Source organism: Zosterops lateralis (assembly GCF_965231275.1).
Source record: "Zosterops lateralis genome assembly, chromosome: 1".
NCBI lineage: Eukaryota > Metazoa > Chordata > Aves > Passeriformes > Zosteropidae > Zosterops > Zosterops lateralis.
In genome coordinates this window covers 7,338,600-7,363,717 of record NC_139762.1, presented here as the reverse complement: position 1 = coordinate 7,363,717, position 25,118 = coordinate 7,338,600, and the positions used below count along the sequence as shown (strand labels likewise).

Genomic DNA, 25,118 nt, shown 5'->3' with positions numbered 1-25,118 from the left:
TAAGGTAGTGTTGTAGGTCCACGCTTATTGGCATAAATAACATTCCTGTAAAAATGTGGCAAAGAAGAAACGTATTCAGGCATTTTTGGGTTTGCACATATTTCTCTTCTAAACTTTTCTCTCTGGCATTTATGTCACCTGGCAGTATTTAGGGTACAAGTGTGTATTGTCCTGTCACAGGGGGTGTCTCAAACAGTTAAATTGGGTTACCCGACACAATCTGATAGCAAACTTTTGAAGCATAATTTGGATAAATCACTTGGTTATCGTTAAGGGAAACCTTCTGTGGCAGTAGAACAAATAGTCACAAAAAAACAGGTAGGAAATGTTACAAGATTTAATATCACCTTATTGGAAATTACAGCTGCTTTTCAAGAAATATTTTTTCTTTATCTTTAGCCTGTAATCTTTCTGTAAAATGACAAAAGGAGTTTGTTGAGTGACAATACTGTTAAAAATATCTTTTATTTTGTTTAATCCTGTCCACAATGAACCGACAGTGTTTTGACCATGATTTAGGCTGACTTAAGAGTGGGTTGTTCCCAGAAGGTGTGGTCCCTCTTTCACTCCTGCCCTGAACAATTCCTGTGCTAGTGCTGATACAACTGAACAGTGAGTTGGATCAGGAGCTGATCTGGACAAAACCCAATCCTTTCTTTTAGTCCCTTTGGTTTTCAGCTGCATCAGTTTCCTGTTCTGACTCACTGTGTTGCCTACAAGCCAAAAGGAGCCAGAATGCAAAGCAAGGAGCAAAAGGGACTCCATGAGCAGCAGATTGCTCCAAAATTGGTTTGAACTAATTGTGAGACTTGCAGACACATTGAAGGATGGGGTTTCAGTCTTTAGTTCTCCATTTCCCTTGGGTTTCTTTTTTTTTTGAGCAGCGTGGATAGTGCACGTTTCCATCACAAATCTTTGTTGCATATTAAATTACTGCATTTTTATTACCCTGAGTTTCTCATGGTGCTCTTGGTCTGGATGTAGGTTCTGCCACTGTAAAACCTTGATGTTGCAGTGAGCTCTGAGGTTTGCAGCATGAAATTGGCTTAACTGACTTCTTATAAACATGTAGTGTTCTGTAGCAGTGAAATTCAATGCACACCTTTCAAGTCTCAGTGTCACTTCCAAACAACCTCGGAGTTGTATTTCTTCACGGCTGGTGCTTTCTAGATAATTATGGGAAGGCAAATTAAAATAAAAAGAAACAAAATCATGGCAGTTATTTCCAATCAGATATGTCATCTTCTCTTCCTTTGATTAAGAAAAGGTGTTAAAAACTCTTATCAGTATCAAGGTACACGATAAGAAAGATAAATAATTTAGAGCTTTTAAAGCCAGCTTCCAGAAGTAATTAAAAGCTTCCAAAGCCTTTTGATTAGTAGGCTGAAAATATTATAAATTAAAATGAACTGCTTTGGTATCTTGTGTGACTGGTCAGTTAGAACATTTACTGGAATCCTAGAAGCATCTTAAAAATACATCTATGAATGAAATATTTTAGAGTTTTCTTTTCAAAGGACCTTTACAGTAAAGAAGAATTGGCTATTGTTAACTTCCTCATATATCCTTAAAAGCGTCCTTAGAAAGAGGTGGCTTGGGAAAAGAAAAAAGCTGTCACCAGCAGTTTGTTTCCTTGCTTGAAGATCCGCTGGACTTGAGAAATTACAAGACAGCTTTCTGTTCTCCCATAAATGTCGTCTCTCTCCCCCCATCACAGTTTTATTCTCATTATCTTTCACATTTCCCTACGTTTTCTGCACATTACTGTGCCATGCGAGCTCCAATCAACCTGCCCTCCTTGAAGGGCTCGCTGAACTTTGGAAGCCTGAGCTTCCCCTCGGGACCAGGAGGTTTAAAATGTTCCTTGATGACTCCTGTGTCTCCTTTGGAGCAGCACCCGTGTGTGTCTGCCCGCAGGATCTGCTGCCACTGCCAAAGAAATAATCTGTTTATCCCCTTCTCCAGCATCCTGGAGTGTCTGACCTGGTGCTGCTGAGCTCCCCGAGCAGCCACTGGGGACCTGCTCGTTCCAGTTCGGGAAGCCCCGCTAAAGCTTCCCACCCCTCACTGTCAAAATAAATGCCAATGACAACTCTATTTCGAATATTTCCTTATTTCCCTCGCTTCTGCTGTAGCCCGGCTTAGGGGCTCTCTGGTGCAGGTTTGGGCGCAGTGAATCCCATCCCTGGCCAGCTGAGCCTCCCGTGGTGTGAGGGAACCCGGTCCTTTAATCACCGGGGCGGCTTCGGGCGGGCAGACCGCGCCGCTGGCCCGGGAGACGCCGGCACTCGGGCTGATCTTGAATTGTACTTAACCTGGAATTGTTTTAAATGGAATCGAGCGCGCCCGTGCCCAGAGCGGGTGCCCCGGGATGGAGCGAGTACCCCTGGCAGAGAGGGCACCTCGGGACAGAGAGGGGGTAACCCGAAATGGGGAACAGCCCGGGACAGAGGGTACCCCGGGATGGCGGATACGCCGGAATAGAGGGGGTATCCCAATTTAGAGGGGGTATCCCGACATAAAAGACATCCCCAGATAGAGCGGGGATCCCGACAGACACCCCGGGGGTATCCCGGGATAGAGGGCACCGCGGGATGGCGGTACCCAGGCTAGAGCGGGTATCCCGGGATGATGGGCATCCCCAGGGCCGGGAGAGCGGCTCGGCGCACTGCGGGAGCTCCCGTCACACACAGGGGAAACCCCCTCAACACCCGTACACCCCCCGGGGGCAGTGGAACCGTCCGCTTCCCCGCTGTTGCCTCGCAGGTGAAGGCGCGGGAGCGTACCAACCCCCGCTGGCGGGGGGAGCCAAGGGTTTCCCCCGCTCCACCTTCAGTCGCACCGCTCTAGTCCAGGGCAACCCGGGGAACAGCCGAGGCTGGGGAACAGGCTGCGAGAGGCGGCTGCCCCGGCAAAGCTCTCAGGATACTGAATCTGCCCCTCATCCTCCTCCCTTTTCCGCGCGGCAGTGGTAGCTCCCTCCCCCTCCCGCCGCTGACCAACGGGCTCGACTGCAGCAAAACGGAACGTACCAAGCGCTCCGCCGGGGGGAGGGGGGAGCGGCGAGGCGTGGCGGGAAGCGCCGTCCTGCGAACGGGCGCCCGGGGAGCCGCTCCCGCCGAGCGGGGAAGAGGCGGCGCCCGCAGGAGGCACGGCCGGGGAGCCCGGGGCTTCACCCGGGGCTTCACCCGGGGCTTCATGGGCTGGGGGAGGGCGAGCCTCGGTTCCTCCCCCCGGTTCCTCCCCCCGCGGTGTGTGTGAGCGGCGGCGTGCGCGGAGGCCGAGGGGCAGCTCCGCCGTCCCGCCTCTCCCTCCCCTCCGCCCGCTCCGCGCCGCCACTCCCCGCCCGGTGCCGCCGCGGGGCCGGTGACTCCGCGCCTGAATGCTCATCTCCTTCTCCTCTCTTCCCTCCCGCAGGCGGCGGCAGCGGCTCCGGCTCCCTCGCAGCTCCCGGCCGCCTCCGAAGGGATGCTGGAGAAACTAGAGCTCGAAGATGAAGGTAAAACCCCACGGCGGGGGCCGGGGGCGGGCCGGGGACACCCACGCGGCCGGCGGGTCCGGGCGGGGACACGGGAGCGGGGGATCCCCGGCGGGGCGGGGGGATGCGCCGTGCCCGGGCCGTGTCCTTGCGGGGCGGGTCGCAGCCAGCCCGACCCCGCTGCGGGGCTTTTGTCCCGGGGCCGCTCCCGCTGCGGCGCTTCTGTGGCGGGGCCGCCGCCGGGCCGGGCCCGATCCGGGATCCTGGCCGGGTCCCAGCCCTCATGGCACCCCCCCCTCATCCTCCTCCTCCTCCTGCTGCCCCTGAAACACCCCTGCTCCTCCAGTACGTCTGCGATACCAAATATAGGCTTTGAGAGCAGCGATGGAAAGCTCTTTCAGCTAAAGCTTGCACTCCTTATGGCAGCACATACATCTGTTGGAAGCGGCAGCTGTACGCTCAGTTTCCCTTATGTGGCTGCGCTTTGCTGTGGCTGTGCCTTGCTGTGCTCGGGAGGGCTGCAGTCCTGACGGAGTGTGCTGGGCTTTCACAGGGAAACTCCTGGCAAGTTTTTCCCTCTTGCAGGCACTAAATCTTGCTGGGGGAAAGCACGGATGTGTTTTTTTTCCCCAACTTGCACCAAGCAGCCGCTTCACCTCTGAAGGATCCTTGCTGACTGTCTGGAGCTTTCATTTTCAGAAAGGATTAGCTTGGGGGATGCAAATGTGGGCGCATGGCTTAATCTCTGTGCTCAGCCTTGTGGAGTGGCTGAAGACTTCATGAGATGTGTTTTTCTGTAGTTGGTGACTCTTATTGTAAAATGTAGGACAAATATTTAAGGAAAACTTTGAAAATAGCAGGCTGAGTCATTTTGTGAGAAGATGTATCTTAAGCTGGTATGCTAATAAGGCAACTTCTTCTTTACTAGCATGCTGCCTGCAGTTGTGGGACTGGTCTGGAAAAGTAACACCTTTTATTTTACTCTTTCTGTGTGTGAGAAGAGGAAGCTCTTAACAATTGAATTCTTTGAGCTGCTTTTTTTTTTTTTTTTTTTTTTTTTTTTTTTTTTTTTTTTTTTGAGTCCAGACAGAGTTTGAGTTGCAGTGAAATGCTTGTGCCTTTGTGCATCTTGAACATGCTTAAGTGTGAGTATTTGGTGCAGGGGATCTGTTGCTAACTTCTAGGGTTTTTTTTCCTCCTACTGTTTAACTGTTTTTAGTTAGTCATTCACGATATGTTTATGGAGAGGTAGAAAGTTACCGATTGACTTATTGATTTTTACATAAAGATTGCTGCTGTGAGATACAGCTTCCTAAAACCTGCTGAATCATTAATAGTTAAGCCATTTTAAAGTCTGTTTCAAATATCTTACAAATCTAAGTATCTGGAATGGATCTCTAGGTTTAAAAAAAAATGAAACAGCAAACCTTCAGTTTTGAAGCATCTTTACGCTTTTAAAAGCGTAACATGGAGTTATGTGGAGACACTTGATAAGGGTGAAGATCTGAAGATCTTCTAAACCCCTGCAATAAAATAATCTGAATTCTTTAGAAGCTTAGTAGTTTAATTTTTTTTTCCGATTTTCAAGCTTCTGTTTTGCTTTGTCTCTCTTTTAGCTCTAAATTTCAGGCTTTGTGGATGCTCAGGTTGGGTGGGTGAGAGCAGTTCAGAGGCCGGTCAGAAGATCATGTCTAACAGCAAACCTCTGGCCAGTTTAAAGTAGGATGTGAGTTTTGAAAGGAGCAGTCACCTTATTAGCCTTTTAGACTAAATGAGAGCCTGGCTTTAGGCCTAATTTTAAAGCCAAGTTGTAAAGGGTGTGTAGAGTGCTGTATTCAGAACCTGGGGTGTGAGTATAAGTGTGAGAGTCAGACCAAAACCTGCTGCCCAGGGTGTTTCTGTGTGAGAGGGCCCAGGGAAAGAGAATCACAGGAAATTGAGATGCAGCTGGAAATGCGGCAGCTTAGTTGCAGTACCTGTTTTATGACCTAAATTTTTGCACTGGTTGCTGTCGTTGTATTTGTGCTAATATTGGGGGTGGGAGAGTAAAAGACATCTGAGATGTTCACTTTGTTGTTAGATGGCAAGTGGTAAGTGCTCAGAAGTTGAGAAACACCTCTGAGATCTTGATAAGGTTTCATTAAGTGGTTGTAGCCAAACTGTAACTGATCATCTTTTGTCAAACTTTTAAGTTTCTCTGCTGAAACTTAAAATTGTGAGTTGAATGAGAAAATTGAAACTTGTTTTGGAACTGCTTTCCTGACTGTCTCTGCTTTCGAGTACTTGTTCTTGTGAGCTTTCCAGTTCTGTATCCATCAACAGTTGCTAACTATCTTGTGTATCAAATTATGCTGCAGTTCTGTTGAAACAGGGAGCTTAATAAAATGAGCTGAAAAATGAGGCTCAATGTGTGTGCTGAATGCCATCCATGTGTGGATTTGTTAGTCCCTCTCCTCAAAGGTTACACAGATGAGAATGTGAAAGCACAGAAGGCATTCATTTAATTTGGATTCTAATTAAGAGGGTGAAATTGAAAAAAAAATGATGCTAGAAAGATTTATGAACTATGTAGTACTGTAATGAAATGTGCAGAGTCTGGCCTGATGGTGTGACTTCTAAATAAAACAGTGGTGTCAGCTGAAGAGCAATTTTAATTTTCATTATGTAAAAAGAATGTGTTTAAACTATTTTGTACCTAATTAGCATAGACAGTGTTAAATAGGATGTTATTGTTGCATGGGGAAGTGCTGGTCATGTTTTTAGCCTGAAACATGTTCATATCTGGCTGAAGTCTCTAAGATCAGTGTAACTTTTTAGTGGTGGCTCACTGGTCCTGTCTAGGACTGGCTTCATAATGTTGCTTTGGTGATGTGCTAGTCTGGATGTGAGTGAGATGATGTTAAACAGCCCCAGTGCACCACAGCTGAAACAGGCTGTAGGCTCAGTATGTGCTCAGAGGAGAAGGACTGGGTAGGTCAGGGATATTTATTTTATTTAGGGCTCCCTAAAGGACCTTTCTTCAAGCAGCAAATCAGAGCAGGAAAGGAAAAACTCCCATGCAAGAAATCCAGAGTCTCTTTTTAACTGAAGGTTACACTCAGCTTAAAAATAAATTGAAAACTTTGAGTAAAATATTCTGAACTCATCCTGCTTAGTATTCCTTGGATGGGAATTTCCTACCTACATTTCTTCAGAAAGTATGAAGAGGTACCTGTTGATGGGTGTGGAGTTTTTCATTGTAGCCTGAAATACAGTGCTGAGAGGCCTCTCATGAATGTAATAATTAATCAAAAACTGGTTATCTTCATACACATTATGGATTTTCTTCTTCAGCTCTAGTGTATGTGGATTAATGTTTCTGTAGTAAGATTACTTCTTCTTCTGATTGGTGTCAAGAGTGGTTCTGGGTTTTCTTTTATGGATGATATGATGAGCTTGGAAAAAGACAAGGAGAAGTTATTCTGAAGATCTAATATGAAAAAGGACTTTAGTTAATAATTTACACTTACAGGCTTTTTTTTTGTTAAGCTGCAATTCCATAAATGGTTGTGTTCCAACATCTACCTGTGCTCTGAGAGGAGAAACTGGGTTAGAGTAGCGAATGGATGCCTGTCAGGTGTATTGATTCAGTGGGTATGGTTTTAGCATGTTATTTTGGATACCAGTTTTGTTGCAATATTGTCCCTCATCCATGTTAATCTCTTCCTTCTGCTCACCTTGAGTAACAAAGTAGTAGCTGCTGAAAGCAGAATTAACTACTTTTCTGTAGCATCTGCAAAACCCTTTTGGAGGTGTTTTCTGTAGACTGAGTTAATTTAATTGCAGAGTTCTGCTGTGTCTGTGCTCAATTCCTAGTCTGGAAAAAGGGGATTCTGCAGAGTGTGTGCAGCAGTTGTAGCATCAGCATCATGGGACTGATGTGCTCCCTCTTGAATGCTCTACTTCTCTGGATTGTTGCACAAAGCAGCATTTAGACATTGGATAAACATTGGTTTGCATTAGAGTGGAATCTCCCCTAGTAATGCTCTGGCCTTCATCTCACTCTGCCTGAATCATGCAGTTCTTCTGTTACCTGCTCCTTGCTGGCTGTCTCCTCAAATAGACTTTCACCAGTAATTGCATCTCCACTGCTTTTGTGTCTGTGGTTATTCCTTCCCTGCTCTGTGGGTTTTCTTATTGCGTCTTATTAAAAGTAGTTTCTTGAGCTGCTCCTGCCTTGAGCCTCCTGCTGTCAAGTGAATATTTGAATCAAGGTATGAAAACAGATGTCACTCTGGGGCCAAGAATAATTAAAAGAAGCTTGTAATAAAATGCATGCTAATAGGCAGGTTGGGTTTTGTTTCTTTCTTAAGACTGAAGGATCAGGTGCTTGGGTTAGGAGGTGGTAAATTTAAGCCATGGTTTTGCAACTGTAATTAATTTCTAATAAACATTCGTTATGTGATTGTTAAAGCTGATGCTCTCTGGCACATAGAAATGGTATTTTGCCCACAAGATGTGCTTTGAGATACCAGGGGACATGGTGATAGTGATAAGGGGGTGTTTTGTGTTAAACTTTCCTTAGTTTAGAATCTTGCGTGAACATAGTAAGAAATTGGTTAACCAGAGATGATAACTGATATTCATAGATTTCATACAGTCTTTCCTATGATGTACTTTCCAAAGTTGTTAAAGAACAACACATCTGGAGTATTCAGATGTGCAGTTTATTAGTTTATTCATGATCAAGTGCTCCACTGTCCTGGGCACCCTTATCCTTTGCCTTCCAGTTGTCTATATGGGAACACCATATGTGATTTTTTTTTTTCCCCAGGAAACTTCCATCCTCATCTTTTAAAGATGAATATTATGTATAAAGTGATGTGTAATAAAAAGTATAAAACTTCATTTAGCAGTGCAAGAGAAGCTGTTGGAAGTTTTGTTGTCTTCAGTGAAGGCTGTTCCTCTGATCCGCACATGAGTCTTTATCTTGTGCAAGTATTGCAAGGGGTTCATGTCAGCCCAGTGCTCGCTGTGTCCAAACAGTCCTGCTTTCCTGCTCCTGCAGAAGATACAACTGTTTTACTCTTAACATGGTATTTAGCCTTACAGTGAGTAAAGCCCTACTCTGTCTTGGCAAGGGAAAAACCCATTTAGCAGCTAAAGTTTGTAGTCTTTCTCAGGAAGCAAAAATGTTTAAACCTTACCTATCTGGGAAGTGATGTTTTAGTTCAGCAAAAGATACACAGGACACGCTTCAAAACTCTGCTTTGGGTCTTGAGGGATGCAAGAGCTTCTTGACGAGAAAGCTTTCGTAAAATTTTAATGTGGTCAAAACATGTATTTTCCCTAACTTGTTTATGGAAACAAGTGGCTGAGACTTCCTAGAAAATGCTTACCATGGCAGCAATTCCATGTAATTGCTTTGGCAGAGCTGCAGGGAACAGAGAACAGTTTTACAGGAAGTGGTGGGGCCCATTGTCCTGCCCAGTGTCGCACCTGCATGATTTGCAGACTTTATCTTCCAAGTGAAAGCTGTTGTTGGCCAGCACCTACCCCTGAGAAATGTTGGGGCAAGGTGTTCTCTTACACTTGAATGACATTGCTGCTTCAGGTTGTGGGCGTGTGTCAGTGCCTGATGGACAAGGACTCATTTACAGCCACTCCTGCTGGTGCCACTTCTCTGTGCACCAGGTGAGGGACAATGTCACCTCTGCAAAGAACTTCCCTGCGGAACTTTCCTGGTCCAGAAGCATCTTGGTTTGATAGTGGGACTATCACAGCTGGTAAACAACTACTTGATAAGGGGTGGAAGACTTTTGCCATTATCATCTCAATTTCCTGGTTTAGAGGTGTTGAGTTCACTGTGTCTTGTGCTTGAGCAAGATAAATGGCGACAGTGTCAGCTTGGTCTTGTAGGTGACTCCAAAATGCTGTTTGTTCCTTGTCTGTGACTGCTCTGCTGAGCATTACCAGGATGGAGGAAGGTGACTAGAGTCCTTCCCTTAAGAAACTTCCTAGGGGGTGGTCTCCAATGTTCTATCCAAGAGACTTCTTTAATGCCCTGCACATACATAGGCAGGACAGTACAGATAAAACAGGATTACTGTCTTGGTGGTTTGATACCTTCTGCTGTTAAATTTGGGTGATCAAGTCAGTGCTCTTGGAAAACCTGCTGCCTTGGGGCATGGCTGAGTGCTGCATGGAGGTGACTTGGTGTGAACTGAAATAATGCCAGTGTGACAGGAATGGCAGCGGAATATTTGCATCAGTTGGCTCAATCTAGCTGTTGCTAAACAATCATAAGTGTTTCTGCTTATTAATCATCTGCAGCAGATGTGGGTGTTCTGCAAGAAAGGACTTTTTGTAATGTGCACTGTGGTTTTGATAACTTGAGGGTGCATGATTGCAGCTTTTGGAGCCTGAAGTCACGACACTGGCACCAGCTCTGCTGTTTGTTAGGAGTTGAGCTTTGGGTAGCAGCGATCTGTCTGCAAGTACTTTGTTGATTTGAATATTTTTAGCTTCCAGAACATACAACTCTATTAGCATTACATGGGTTTGAGGAAGTAGTTAAGTCTGAAACATGTTAAGAAATGCAGCATTTCCAGAGCATACGGGAGCTGATGGCATTGTTTTTCAGAAAAATTTTTGTATCTTGAAACAAAATGTTCCTCTCCATACTGGGAGTTTGCCTTGGATGCCTGTTGTGATGGGCTTTACTGTGGCTCTCTATGAGTAGAGAAGACTGACAAATGGAAAATCTGACAATTCGGGGGGAAATCCTTCTGTGGAAGGGTTGCACTAATGGCTGGGATTAACATAAAGCCAAAGCAGTTTAATACAAGCCTAACTGTGTTAGAGCAAAGTCGAATTTGTCTTTTAAGCCTCCAGCTTGGCATCTGGATGGAACTTTGGAAAGCTTAAATAACATTGTCATTCTAAGAGTGGACCACATCTAAAAGGTTTTTGAGTATGTTGTGCTATCCTTAAGGTAGCTTCTGAAAACCATTTGAATAAAACTAACTTGGTTTTAGGTTCTTTCCTCCTCTGCTGAATTTTTTATGGATTTTACTGTTTCAGTGAACCAGTTGGGTGATTTTACCAATTTTGAGTGTGACAGAATTTAATGGGACTCCTAAAATGGGACTCCTGTTTTGTCTAAAAGCAATTTTCCTGTGCTATAGACCAGTGGTTTTACTTGTGATGTGATTTTCTCTTTGTCTTTTTTAGGGTGTTTTTTGGTTTTGTTTTGGGGTTTTTTTAACAACATTATTATATTATATTATTTTGCTTTTCTCTTTGTGTTGTGACAGAGTATTTACTTTGGACACTGGGCATTATAAGAAACAGAATCAAAAAGGGTTTTTTTTCCCTACCAGTCCCTTACACCTGGCATTCTTTTCTGCTGCGTATTTTGAATTTCTACTGATTTTAAAAGATGAGAGAAAAACAATGTCTGAGCTGCTGGAGGAGGGAGCAAACTGAGATGGGCATAGAAAAAGGCCATTTGTGAGGAAACCATAAGGCTTTGCTCATTTAACTCAGTAAAAGGAAAACCAAGAAGGGGTGTGATAACACTGTGTGTATGAAAACATCCTGTAAGGGGTGGGAAGGAGTAAACACCAGGGAGGGAAGTTAAATGAAGAACAACATTGGCACAAGAATAAATGAGTATGAACTCTTCCTAAAGAGCTTTGAAACAGTATTCTAACTTCCAGCATAGTTACTGCAGGATGGGTTGTGGGATAGACTTTAATGCTTTGACTCAGTTCAGGATGGAGCAGGATCGCTCAGGGAAGGGGATTGTGTGGCTGCCTTTGATAGAAGTCTCTGAATGCCAGAGTGCAGAAGGTGAATGAATGCTCTGCTCTACACAAGCAGTTGCATGGATCTCTCCTGTCACAGTCTTGCTTGAATTTCTCTAGCATAATTTTGAGTCAGTTCCTGGAAAAAAAATGACAAAAAGAACCCCTCAAAAACTCCAGAGCTACTCTGTACAGACATCAAGTCAGCTCAGAGGAAGGTCAGCTTTGGGTAGAGTTGCAGTTTATCTGTGGTATAGAGAAGGAATCAATAAAACCTGTGAAATGGGTTCCAGAAAACTGTGTCCAAATGCACTGAATGTGTGTTGGATGTCACCTGCTTGAGTTACGGAGCTGTTGGTTCTTTTTCTGTGTAGCCTCAAGCTACACCTGCTGTAGGTAAATCTCTTCAGTGGTATATTGGAACAGAACACTGGATTAAAGTCTATTAAAGTGAGCATACAGATTCATAAATTTTTATAAGACATGTCAGTAATAGCTGTTTAGAAGGTGTTGGCATGCATAGGGAGGGGAGGAGAAGAAATGTGCAAGGGCAAACTAGAGAGAAATGAAAATGTAAATACCAAATTATTAAAAGCTTCAACTTAAGATGTTGTAAGTAATTATTCAGATTGAGACCAGCAATTTATTAGACTTCACAAAACCATTTCTCCAGCAAACATAGTCCAAAGTCTTTATGGCTGAAGTCTTAAAAAAAGTATTTATCTCTTAAAGCATTGATATTTTGAGTTTAGTCTTCAGTGGAAGATTGCCTCCAGATTAAATATTTGCCCTCTTCAGTAGGGATATGGCTGCAGCTTGTGAAGATGCTGTGTGCTCATTTTGAAAATGCTTGTTGTGTGATTACTGCTTTGGTTAAGCTGCATGTTGAGGTTTGATCTTAAATTAATTCCTAGAAGAATTAAACAACTATTTCTTTTCTAAAAATTTGTGCAAACTGTATATCTAGTAGGACTTGGGCTTGTTTTAAAGATACAGCAAAAATTCAAATTGTTTACTAATCTTGCAGCAGAGATACAGGCTGGTTTATTCTCTCATTAATCACATACCTTAAACTTCCCTTGAATCCAACTCTGCACAGAGTGGCTGCTGATATTAATATTCAGAGGTTTAATACCATTTTTAGTTTCTTGCGTTTCGTGTCTCGCAGTCTAGAAGAGCAGGCCCACATTCCAGACAGGCGACATCTTAATTTAGATCTTTGTTTGGGATGCTGAGGGAAAAATCACAGTGCCTCTTGTCGAGGGAAAATCTTGAACATGTTTTAGAAAATTCTTCAGGTCAGCCTATTCTTTGTTGTGGTGAAAATCCTAGAGGTGTTAAGGTTGCAGGCTGAAGTTGCTGCCTTTATTCACAAAACCACAGTGATGCTTTTCTCAAAGTACACACCTTTGACCAACAGTTGATTTAAGAGATACTGAGCTGTTTCAAAAGTATTTTTCAAAAGAATCCAGTTGGGCTTATGATACTGTTTAGTTAGTTCCTAAACAAGGCAGCTCTTGCTTGTACACAAATATGTTTCTCTGCCTGCCTGGACAAGGAACTTCAGAGTTACTATGATTAGCTCTGGAATGTGGAGTTTCTTAAGCTGCCCATCACTTTTTTTTTGTCTGTCTCAAATCTCACAATAATCATTTCTCACAATAATCACACTGCCAATGGAGAGCTACAGTAAAACAGAAGTGTTAACTTCTCAGCCCAGTTACCGGGACTTACTAACACCAATAATGAGGAGCAAAATTCAGTGCTGGATTTTGAAGCATGCTGTGAATGTAAGACTGCAAGACAATCCAAATCTTTCATTGTTTCAAACAACTGTTTGTCTCAGTTTTCTCTTACAAATCTTAGGTACTGCTGGAATTTGAGGACATGTAGGCATCTAAACCTCAAAACCAGAAAAGTGTTTGAAGTATTGTCAAGAACTAATAACTATTTTGTTCTGAGCAGGATGTGCTTTTGAAGACACTTGTCTCATTCCCTGTTTAGGACCTTGAAGAAAGGAGGTTCTCCAGTGTCCTAAGGTTGCTTTGTCCTGCCTAACCAGCTTGTGGAATGCATTAATAGCTCTCCAACACCTGTGGGTTTTTTTTTTTGTTTGTTTGTTTTTTTTGTTTTTGTTTTTGTTTTTGTTTTTTGTTTTGTTTTGGTTTTGTTTGTTTGTTTTTTTTGCCTATTGTTTTGTTTAACAAACCGCCTTTTCTTCCCTACGTCTGCTGTAGCAAATTTAGTCAACAAGGTACTTCTCTTTCAGTAGTGGTGGTATTTAGTCACTCCATAATTTGCCCTCTTCCAGTTGAATGTTTCTTTCAGATTTTGGTATTTCCTGAAAAATTGTATTACCTCCAAGCCACTTATAAATTCAGTTTGAAGGTATTGTGAAGTTTTGAGTCTTGCAACAATTTCTATCTCTTACTGCAAGCTCTTTGAAGCATGGCCTATTCCTGTTTTGAAGATCACTAAAGAGAATGTTAAATAAAATGAAGTCTTGATCCCCTGATACTCTGTTGTAATGGGAAGTATCAAACTGCTGGTAAAAACACTTCCAGAGTGAGTTGTAGAAATGTAAAATCCTGCAGCATGAGCTTGCATGCCATTCTGCACTGCCTGATTTGCATAAGGTGGGCCTTGCAAATATTCCAGCTTGGGGAAGAGTTTGAACTGGAGACCATGTCTTGCTAAAAACACACAATTGTCATCCAGTCTTGCAAACCTGCTGATAAAAAAGCTTGTTACTAGTTTTGCTGCAGCTGGGATTGCTTGGTAGGCAGATGCCATGGGGTGACTCTACTCTGTCTTCTCTGTGATATCCATGCTTGCTTTAAAATTAGTGTCTCAAGCATACTGTGATATTTTTAATACTATTTTTATTTTGTGTCTACCTTGTTTTTCATCCAGTTGATAATTTTATTCTCGGTAAAAACTGATTAGTCTGAACTGTTCCTGACACAGCCATGTTGCCTTTTTTCTTTGCTTTTGATGAGCTGCCTTTGAAGGTGCTTACAAATACACTGATTTTAATAGCTTGCTTCAATACACTCCTAGGGATTCTGACTGGGTTTGAATTTGTTTGGCTTTCCTATAGACTGGTAGTCTTATCTTCCTCTTCATGAACTTGCAGAGTTCAGGAATGGTTGCTTTTAGCCAGGGTGACTCCTGTTTACACACGTAATAACCTGCTGTCTCTGCATGGAGCAACTCCTTGTGACAAGGGGAGAAAACATCTCAATTACCTTGGTGATCCAAAGTGACTGAACAGTTGCACTGACTAGAAATCAGAAAACACATTAAAATGTGTGAAAAAAAAAAAAAAAAAGTATGCAGTACTAAAGGTTATGTTTGAAAGTGCCTTAAGCAATTTTGAATGTAGTTCTTAAAGATGTGTTCTGGTTTCTTTTAGCTTGTTACTGTTATTAGAAGGATTAACCTTTTTGCTGGAGACCTGAGCAACAAGACAGTGCATTTACTTCTCTATTCACTGTTATTTATCTGTTCATGTACCTGTTTTCCTCTCTTATTTTCTGTGCCTCTAGACCCTCTTCCTGTTTTCAGGATGAGGTGCAGTTAGCAAGGGCGAGTTCACTCACCTGTTGTTGTTCCTGTGTGCTCACACTTCTTTTTAAAGTCCTTTTCCTCTGTCACATCATATATCCATGCTGTAATATGCAATTGAATTAATCTATGAACACTGAAGAAGCTCCTGATACTGATCTCTTGATACATTCCCTATCAATTCTTTGTATCAGAGTTTCTTACATCTATAAACTTGCTGTAATCTTTATCTGCCAGCTCACACATTCCTTTAGATCAGGGTGGGAAATGTTCAATCTGCAACATCCATATCCCATAGCCTGTGGCTGCATGAATAATGCTACTGCATAACTTCAATGTGTGGTCTTCCAGGATATTTTAAAGCTCTTTGCAGTTCTCAGAAAGAAAAATAAAGTCTTGTTCCTGTCTCTACATCCTTTCTTCCTGTTCCTTGCATTCAAAAGCCTTTCACTTGTGATGGAGTTGTCAACTCCCATCACTGTCATTATATTATTTTCTATATTTTTGGACTGTAAACCTGTTTGGTTTTTTCCCTGTATAATTGAAAGTAGTACATTGCTAGTCTTGGCTTCCATCTCTGCAATAGAGTTTTGTCAAGCATGTTCTAAATAAAACTTTTGGGACTGTCCTGTGTAGAGCCAGGAGTTGAACTCTGATCCTTGTGGGTCCCTTCCAACTCAGGGTATTCTCTGGTTCTGTGATGTATCTCCTGCCACATAGAGCAGGTATTCTTGTGACCATCTCTTCCTGCTTTTTCTGTCTTCTTTTACCACTTAGTCTTACCCTGTGGCTGATTAAATAGGCGGTTATTTTGGTGGGTGTTTTTTTTCTTTTTCTGAGATAAGTTTTCCTCATGAATAAACAGAAATCAAATGATACAGCACAGCACTGCTTCTTTTCTCCCGTGCTTGCCCTTCTTAAATTATGTTAGTATTCCCTTCCTACTAAGTCTGACATTGATTCAGCTTCTGGTGTCTGGTTTCTTGTCCACTGCTTCCTGTGTTCTTGGCTCTTTAGCAGACAGCTCAGCAGACTGAGCAGTCATGGCCCCTTACTGCGTTATTCTGTGACAAAATTTCAGTTTCTTGCACTTCTCTGCCAGCTCCTCATTTCCCAAGCTTTTCACTGGTTGTACCATGTACATTTTAATTTGTGAAGCATTCAAAATCTGCTAAATGAGCCATGTTTGTGTAACAGAAGGTAGGCTGAAGTAAAGCTCTTGTTCATGATCACAGCAACATCCTCTACACAGCAAGTACTGGATCCTTCTGGATAATCTGTTCCTGTCTGTCCATTGCTGGGGAATGCTGATAAAATCCTACCTGGATGTTTGATTCCCAGAACATTATTCTTGAAACCCTGCTTCATTCAGATGCCTCTATTTCCCTTTTAAAAACTGTGTTCCAGGGCCGGGTGGTGAGGAACAGTGTATGGTTCCTTCTGAGTAGTGTCCCTGTTTTTCTTGGAGTGGATGAGCTGTATCCATTGTGGATGGTTTTTTTTCAGATCTGTGTTATGTTAGTGACTTATACTAGAACTCCTACAATCTCCAGCACTGTGAAAGCTGTGTGGGAGGTTTTCAAGGATATTAAGGATCTCCTTCAGTAAATTCAGACCAGGAGTTATCAGAAACTTCAAAGCCAGTTTTGGTGACAGCTTTCAGATTAAACCAGAGTCAGAAGAACAATTTACAAGGTTAATGATGTCTTTTACCTGTTGTATTCCCTGCCAAGGGTTATCTGTAACAGGAGGGAGAGAGGGTAACTTGGCCTGGCTTATTGGAGTGATTGCTCACCCTGGTGTCTAGTGGCAGCATTTGGTGCAGCTGAGCTGGTCTTTGCTGTGGATCCTGTCATTGTCCTGAGTAGCTTCTAGTGTAAGGAAAGGGCAGGAGAAATATAAATATGTATATATAAATATGTGTGTGTATTTATATATACATATAAGAATAGTATAGAGTACTTTGGCATGACACCTTTTAATTAAGTTTATCGCTATAATTACACTAATAAATTTAACTTAATGTATTGCTGTTGGAGCTGTTCCACAGTAAACATTGTGATGAAAAAAATCTTTGGTCTTCAATATTTTCATTCTCTGGCATCTGAAATGTGATATTCAGCATATCGTGTGACTTTTAAAATAGAAGTATGTCTTGGAGTGCCCTGAAGTGCAGACATATATGTATGCAGTAACAGAAAATAAGATGTGTTTTCCCCTAACTAGGTTGTTCAGTACAAGTGAGAACATCACAAAAGTACATTTCTACTCTCCCATTTCCTTTTTTATCCATTGGATCTGGCTGAGGGGAAATGGTTATGCCAGTAGTAGTCAAGGTGAAAAGTGGAGTTGGGAGTGCTTAGCTCAGCTCCTGCTGCTCTAAGAAAACTCTTAAGTTTTTTTAAGTTGCACAGTTTCCAAACTGATTCTTATGAAAAAAATCAGGGGGAATGGGGCAATTACTGTGTATATTTGTGGTTTCTGTCTTCCTCCAAGTTGTTCACCAAGCTGGGCAGTTAGCTGAGTGTATATTTTACATACTGCTCTTTGCTGTTTTTTCCCTATTTTTTAGAGGCCCTTTAAAATTTGGCTGTTCATTTCATATGAAACTTTTAGAAGTCAGTTACATTAATAGTTGTTTAGGTTAATAAGAAGGTTTAGGTTCATAAGTGTGAATTCTTCAAATGGTTGAGAGTTGCCAGAGGTCCCAGCCCTCAATCCAACCATGAGGACAGGGATGCTGTGGGGAGCTGCTGTGGTGTGGTTGTGGTGGAACTAACACTTGAGAGAAGGTGAGAGAACCCAGCCTCCTTGGAATTTGTGTCTTTCTTTCAAATGCTCCTGGAACCAATGACTCAACTTGAAATATGACTGGATACCAGGAGCATAATGCAGCTGTGACATAAAATACCATAGGAAAGGTGGTGATGTTGTATTGTTGAAGTCAGGAAACACATGTGGACCAGGATCTTGTTGGGCCAGCCCAGTAAGAACAGAGCCCAGAAATGCAGCCTGTGGCTTGCAAGAGACACTTCTGAGGAAGTTTTTGTAGTTTTTATTGTTGCAGTATTTGGAAGCTTTTCCATAAGTGTTGACATTGTATTACTATTCTCCATCTGCAGGCACTTTTTTTTTTTTTTTTTTTTTTCCCTCTTCTTTTTTCTGCCTTTGAAGGCCTTGAAATTCTGAGGGGAGAGCTGTAGCAGGAAAGCACCCTGTGTGGTGGCAAAGGTATGACTGGAACTGAAGGCATCTGTTCACTAGATCTCTGAGGAAATGGCTTCAGCAATGCTGCAGAAGTTTCTGTGTCATTCACGATGGTGGTTCTACCTTAGAGCTCTCTGAAGAGACAATTATGCTCAGTACTGAGTCCTACTGCAATCTCTGAGTCAGTATTGTTGAATAATTAATCTGTCCAAAAAAAAAAGTTATGATGCTCTTATATAAATAACGTCTACTGACTGCAATAAAAAACAAAAGCATGTCTCAGTGAAGGGTGGGAGAAAGGAAGAAAGTAAAAGTCATTTTATTTTGGTCAATAAGATTGGGGAGCAAAGTGGTGGAAATACAAATAGATTGATCCTCTGCTCTTTAAAGGATCTGTAACAGTAGGAGCAAATAAAAGGCCAATGCAGCGAATTTACTCTGTAAAAGCCTGTATGACAAGGTGCTCAACTTCAGGTGTTAATTTGTTTGACAGGGTTTATTTGTAACCTTCCAGGTGACTTCTCTTTCTGCTCCATTAAAAATCGCAAAAAACAGCACTTGGAATTTGGATATTTTTGCCTTCACCTATGGCTTGGGGAGGGGGCGTGCAATGGGCAGTGTCCACTTGCAAAATAACCTCCAGGTGAATCTTCAGGAGATTAACTTGCATGAGTGTGCATCCCCACAGAAATACACATTCAACTACTTATTAGTGGATTCTTCTCCTCCCTCATCCTGCTCTAGATTCAGCTGCTTCCTGCTGGGAATCTGCTGGCTCACAGAGCAGATTCAGATCAGGATCAGGAGCTGTGGAGGGCTGAGGTTTGGCTGGAGGCAGTTCTGTGTTTGTATCTCCTGCATGCTGGGCAGGTGATCTCGGGTGCAGATCAGAGATAATCTGAAATTCCATGCAGAGACTGAGGGAGGTTGTAAGTCAAGCCAGAAGGGATCTGTCTGTGTCCATCCGAAGGAAATACTGCTTTGCAGGTGATGCAGAATGAAGAGGCAGTTATTGGGAAAAGAAATAAGACTGGAACAAGAAACTAAGCCGATAATAAAGTAGAAATATCCTCACAGAAATGAGGATGTTCTTATTTGATCTCTTATACTTGCAGCACAGAGGTGATTGGATACAACCCAAAGCAGCGAGTTTGTCCTCTGGAAGGGGAGAGAAACTGTAAAGAAGATTTTGCCCTGGGCAGGAAAGATGGGTGTGAGTGCATCCCTGAGATGTGCTGAGCCTTAGGTTTGAGAGACCTTTTCCTCCATTGAACAGCTGTGTGTGTACATAATATATACATAATACACAATACCTGTGCAAAGAATTGGGCTGTGGCAGCTGTTGAGTATTCCCAGGTAACTGAAGGTGTTAGAAGGTCTTAAATATCCTTTCCAAGAGGCACTTGATGGAGTTGTGTAGGACATGAGAGTTAAATCAGTGGTGCTGATGTTTTGCATGTTTAGTTAGTAACTAATAAAGTGGTGCATTGTACTTATTTATAGTATAAGGACCTTCTGTAGAAATAAAAGTCAGTTCCAGCTGGACAATTGGATCCTTGTCCAGATCCTGCTAGAGTTTCCTAGCTCTTTACAGGGGTGTTAACAGTGCTCACAGATGGCTGCCTCATGCTCGTGGGTATTTTTAATTGTAACTCTCCAGTTAAAATTAAAGGGAAGGAGTCACTCTGTGGTGTCTCCCCTGAACTGGAAGACAGCACAGGGTGAGATAACATTGAACTATTCCTTTGCATCTGGGTGGGGATTGTTGAGGTCCAGTTGAAGTTGTGTTTGGAGGGTGGGAATGTGTGGTCAGTGAGAGGAGGGTTTATGGGCACACCTTCACTGTGCTGGTAAGAGTTCCTGGTTGTGGCTGCTGTGAACAGCCTCCCCTGATTGAATTGTTCTGGCTCACAGTTATTGTGCTTATCCTGATATATTTAAAAATTGTTAGCTAGTTGGCAAGACTCAGTGGAGCCATGATGTGCTTTAAGAGTGTTCATTTGTTTCAGCTGGTTGTTTTGTGGTTTATTGAATCATTTAGGTTGGAAAAAACCTTTTGAGGTCATCAAGCCCAGCTGTTATAACACTGTGTTCACCATCCCATGTCCCCAGGTGCCACATCCACACATTTTTGATCATGTCCAGGGATGGAGATTCTACTTCTCTGGTGGCATTTGGGGTGTTCTCATGCTTGTTTCTACATATAGTATCTTAATTGTTTACAAACTTGAGATTGAGGTAAATAAAGACTCTTGGGACTGCACTTAGGATTGTAGAAACAAACATAACTTTCTAAAGGCCAGACTTATTGATTGATTGTTTGTTTGTTTTAAGAGTTATGGGAGTAGGAAATGAAGGACTTTGCTCAGTGTGTAGAAGATGCTGGATCCTGGAGCAGCCGCTTGTAGGGGAGATCCAGCTTTGCTTCTGTAAATTTGGACTAAAAAGGCTGTGCTGAGCCATTTGGTGGAAATGACAAATAATTTATCCAGAGTAAGATAACTGATTTTGAGCATATCTAGCAAATGAGGATTTTGAGTTTTTAACTCCCTACTATGGAGTCCTTTAATGGTCAGTAGGTATTTCAAGGGGTTTTTTTATTTGTCTTTCTTATTGTGCTCTTCAAAAGTGTAATATATGTCCAAGTTTCTGTAATGGAATCATTATAGGGTCTAAAGAGTACATCTCTGATGGAGAGATTATCCTTGACCACGTTCTAGATACCTGCTGGAAAGAATGGAGAGCCAAACTGCTTAAAAAAAGGAAAAAGTTAATGTACCTGAGCAGATCTGAGGGTTGTATGCACATGCATCTGAACAAATGCAAAGGAAATTTAATGTAGTATGGACAGGGTTGTATGTCCTTGCTACAGATATACAACACTAAAACAATTCCAGACACGTGGATCCTGGTTTTATAAACAAAGTGTTGGAGTTGTGATGCTCTGTGTGGCCTGAAGAGAATGGAGCTGATTATGGAACTTGATTGCTTAGAAAATAACTATGTGAAAAGTGAAACAGGTAGCAGTAAAGATTCAAGAATACTAATTTAAGGAGCTTGAGTTAGTGAAGCCCAACACTACTTGAGTTTCAAACTGTTTCCCTCTGTATATAATAGTGTTGAGATGCATATTCCAGTAGGTTGCTGTTAGGATTTAAAAAAAAAAAAAAGATACTTTTTAAGAATGTAACCCTTCAGTATGGAAGTCCTTTCTCATTAAAGAACAATGCATTTTGTCTTTATTATATTTAATCTGAAACATGAGTCTAAAATGCAAAGTGCAAACCTGTGACTGTCTGTCCAGATCTGAAAGTGTGAATTTGAGTTTTGCTTTAGGGTTGTCTCTCTGCAGCGGTGTTCAGTTGATTTGGCATGTTTTTCTACTACTCTTTTTTAAAGGTTACTCAAATAAAACAACATAATGTTTTTACTTGCAGCACTTGAAGAATCGGAAAGTGACATTTATGTGCGATTCATGAGGTCACACAAGTGTTATGACATTGTTCCAACAAGCTCTAAGCTTGTTGTTTTCGACACTACGCTACAAGTGAGTATTCTCCTTTCAGTCTGCCTTTGCTTGCAGTTCATTTTTTTATTTTTTTTATGAGTGTTTCCTGAGTGTTAAATGAAATTTGATCTCTTGAAGTACTGCCATCCTGCTGTGCTTTGACTGTACAAAACTATATTGTTTCAACTGTGTCTTTCATGTTATGCTGGAGGAGGAGTTGGGGGAAGACATCCTAAGCAGAACAAGAAGAGGGAATGTAATTTGGTTTGCAGTTGAAATCTCTGTCCAAAAATAAAAATTTCAGATGAGCCCAAATTTGTGTTGGCTACCTGAATCTACATAAAGACATTTGGTGTAAGATTTGTGCAACAGCTAAAGAGTGCCCAGGTGCAATGAGCCTGTTCCTGCTATACTGATAAGACAGTTTAGGACTCAAATGGATGGCTTAATTATGCAAATCATTACATTCTCCAGAAAATTTTTGTTTTCAGCTTCTCATTTTGCATTTAATCAGTAAATCATCTGCTAGACTCTTGGCTCTGTCTGGAGAATTTGTTTGCCAAAAGAAGGCATTAACTGCCTGCTATAGAAACAGACTAATCTGTTCTGCAGTGTGGTAGAATGCTGTGGCTTTCTTTGTTTCCTGGATTTTGCAATTGGGTTTTTTTTTTGGTTGGTTTTTTTTTTTTTTTTTTTGCTTGCTTTGGTTTTTTTCTGTTTCAGTGTGTTTTTACTTGTAAAGATGCTCCAATTCTGACTTAACTAAGCCCGTTTAGTAATTTTGGTCTGGAATGTACTACTCAGACCTCAGCTTTCCACAGTCAGAGCCAGCCATGTAACAGATACTCAGTCCCAAAACATTCACAGAACCATCTTGTGTATCAGATAATTGTATGTAGTGCTGGATTGAGTCCTGTGAGCTGAAAGGTGGAAAATCTACACGGACTTTTTCACCATCTTAGAGGGGGAAAGTTCTGCAATGTTAACCTTTCCTCTGTCTGAAAAAAAGAATGACTGTCAGCTCTTGATTAAAAAATTTAGACCTCTTTGACCTGAAAAATCAGATTTAGGATGATGGGGTTACCAGTTAATCTTGAGGCCATTGGGGCTGCCCACTGATTCCTTTTGGAGTCTCCAGATCTCTTGATGAATGACATCAAACCAGATACCAGTTGTCATTGCTGGAGCTTTGTTGAGAAAAGCTTGCTAATGTCAGGAAGTGAGAGTTTCCTCTGCAGGTGGTGAACCAGTGTAAGGTAACACCTGGGGAAACAGAGTGTGAGTGAGTGAATCTTGTGAGTTTTCACTATAAAGGAGAACAGGTAACTTAATGGTGATGGAAAAACTTCCACCAGCACTTCACCAAAATCCCTGTCTTATTTGGCATCCCTAATTGTTGTCATGGATTACAAGTAGAGGAGAACAAGGAATGCCTTGGTCTGTGATCGTGGAGTCATATTCTCAGTCTGCTTCTCCAGATATTTGAAAGCAGTGGTGGTAGAAGGGAAGTCTGGAGTGTCTCATTTAGACTCTAGCATATAATAAATATGGACCAAATCTTGAGTTGGTATTGCAAGTGAGGAGCTTTTGGTTTTCCTCTAAAGTGCTTTTTTTGACTTTGCATTATTATATTTAATCCACTTGCATTACTTTTAATTTATAAAGTCATAATACTGTAAAGCAGGAGTCCTCTTCCAGCATGGGCACTATATTCTAACTTAGCAGATTTTGAAAAACTATTTAAGAAAACACTAAAAAGGTAGATCTGAATGCTTACCAGGCCTACACTGTTAGGAGGTCTTTTAAATAATTCTGTTTAGTATTTCTGTTTAGTTACTTACCTGGCACCCTGTGTTTCTGTGCCACCATCAGTGTCTTCAAAACATATTAATGGTTATTCAGTTTGGTGTGGCTGGTGCACAGACATGTATGGAATATAAAAATAGAGTAGCTTTTTTAATTTGTCTAAAGCAGCAGAATAAGTACATGGTGGAGAAATAACCCAATAAGGGTGGTCAAATAAAACTTCTAAACTGTCCCTTGCATTTTAATTTTCAATGTATAAATTACTTATTGTCCATTACCTCAGGACTTTGTATCACTTTATACTTTGAAAACACAGGTCTGAAACATTCAGTGTCCATGAATCCTCTCAAATGCATATTTGTCTTTCTTGGGTCTGTTTCATCCTACCCACATCAGTGTTTCACCTAATATAAAAACAAACAAACAGAAAACACCCACCAAATAGTACGACCTGGTGCCTTGAAAAAGTTCTTCAGTGATTTGAATTCAGATTTTTAATAATATTAGAGCTAAAACACACAATTTAGGAGCTCACTTCCTGCCTCCCTGAATAAAAGTTAGTAATCATCAGTGGAGGAAGAAGGAAAAATGGAGATGGGTTGTGTTCTGTTGGCATCCTTTGAAAGATTCCGGATTTTGGATTTTTTGTTTGGTAACAGTATCTCATCTCCCTCTGCTGGTCAGCGATCACAGCACACATCACAGGCTTCTACCCTGGGAAACTATTAGTGAGATACTTTGGAAAGTATTCTAAACCTGTTGTTAGTTGTGGGAAAATTAGAGATGTTACCCTTATATAACGTAGCACCAGTCACAGCACTGAAGCAACACTGATTTTATAAAAGTAAATGTTTAGTCTCAGTGTCTGTGAGGGAATTAGTACGGAGTTTCAAAAGGAGTCTTGTTTTAGCCCTAAGAGAGGGGATGGTGAGGTGCCCTTACATTGGAAATAGAGGGAAGGTTTTAAATAGCAGAAATAGCAGCGAATAAAGAGCAGGAAATGGCTGAGAGTCTCTTCAGCCCTGCTTATGTGTCAGTCAGAAGGTTTGGGGGGAGCTCGATTGGCCTGTGGCAGCTCCCAGTGCTGGCCCAGCACTCTGTGCTGGAGTGTCCAGAGCACACCTGTGGTGTGTTTCATCTCTCACCTGTACATGGCTGTGACACCTGTGCTGTGGCTCTCGCACCTCTGCTGGGCATCAGCTCCTGTGGTGAAGGAGAGCTGTACTTCAGCAGGACAATGTGCCCTTTGGCATCCAGACTAAATAAATAAATGCAGTGTGGTGAGCCCTGCTCTGTTTACCTGCCTGAGGCCAACTAGCACAGCTCAGTTTGCCTCAGTGAGATTTCACTTAGAGCTTCCCCAAAACAGGATCTGCATCTGGTCTGCCTGCCTGGAGTGGTGCCTGTCCCATGCTGAACCCTGGAAGTGGCTGATGTTGCCTGGGAAAGTGCTTGCTGGCTCACTTTCCTTGATTTAGACTGACAGTGGACTGTTCTTTCACCTTTTCAGTTTATTAATACTTATTTGCTCCTCATAAATATTTATAGAATCATATTGAACTTCATGGCTGTGGCTTTCCCCTGCCTGTGACCCACGAGTGCTCCTTGTTTGTGACAAGCTGCTGCCTTTGGCTTTTCCCAGGGAAGATACTGTCTTTGCTTGGCACACAATAAAGAGACTTCATAAAGTCTGATCTGACCAGGAAGGGAGTCAGGAGGCAATTAGATGTTATGAGCTTTCCTGTGAAGTCTGGAAATTTGACTC

The 25,118-nt window shown here is 42.1% G+C and overlaps 1 protein-coding gene across 4 annotated transcripts in view; it reads left to right on the top strand.

Annotated features, from left to right (window-relative positions):
* The window catches only part of PRKAG2 (protein kinase AMP-activated non-catalytic subunit gamma 2), a 210,851-nt gene that overhangs the window by 160,599 nt on the left and 25,134 nt on the right, over positions 1 to 25,118 (top strand). For all 4 annotated transcript variants that reach the window (XM_083866373.1, XM_083866375.1, XM_083866374.1 and 1 more), the window contains 2 exons: positions 3,418 to 3,499; positions 21,477 to 21,586. In XM_083866373.1, the coding sequence (XP_083722499.1) occupies positions 3,418 to 3,499; positions 21,477 to 21,586 (192 nt within the window). The remainder of the gene's footprint in view (positions 1 to 3,417; positions 3,500 to 21,476; positions 21,587 to 25,118) is intronic.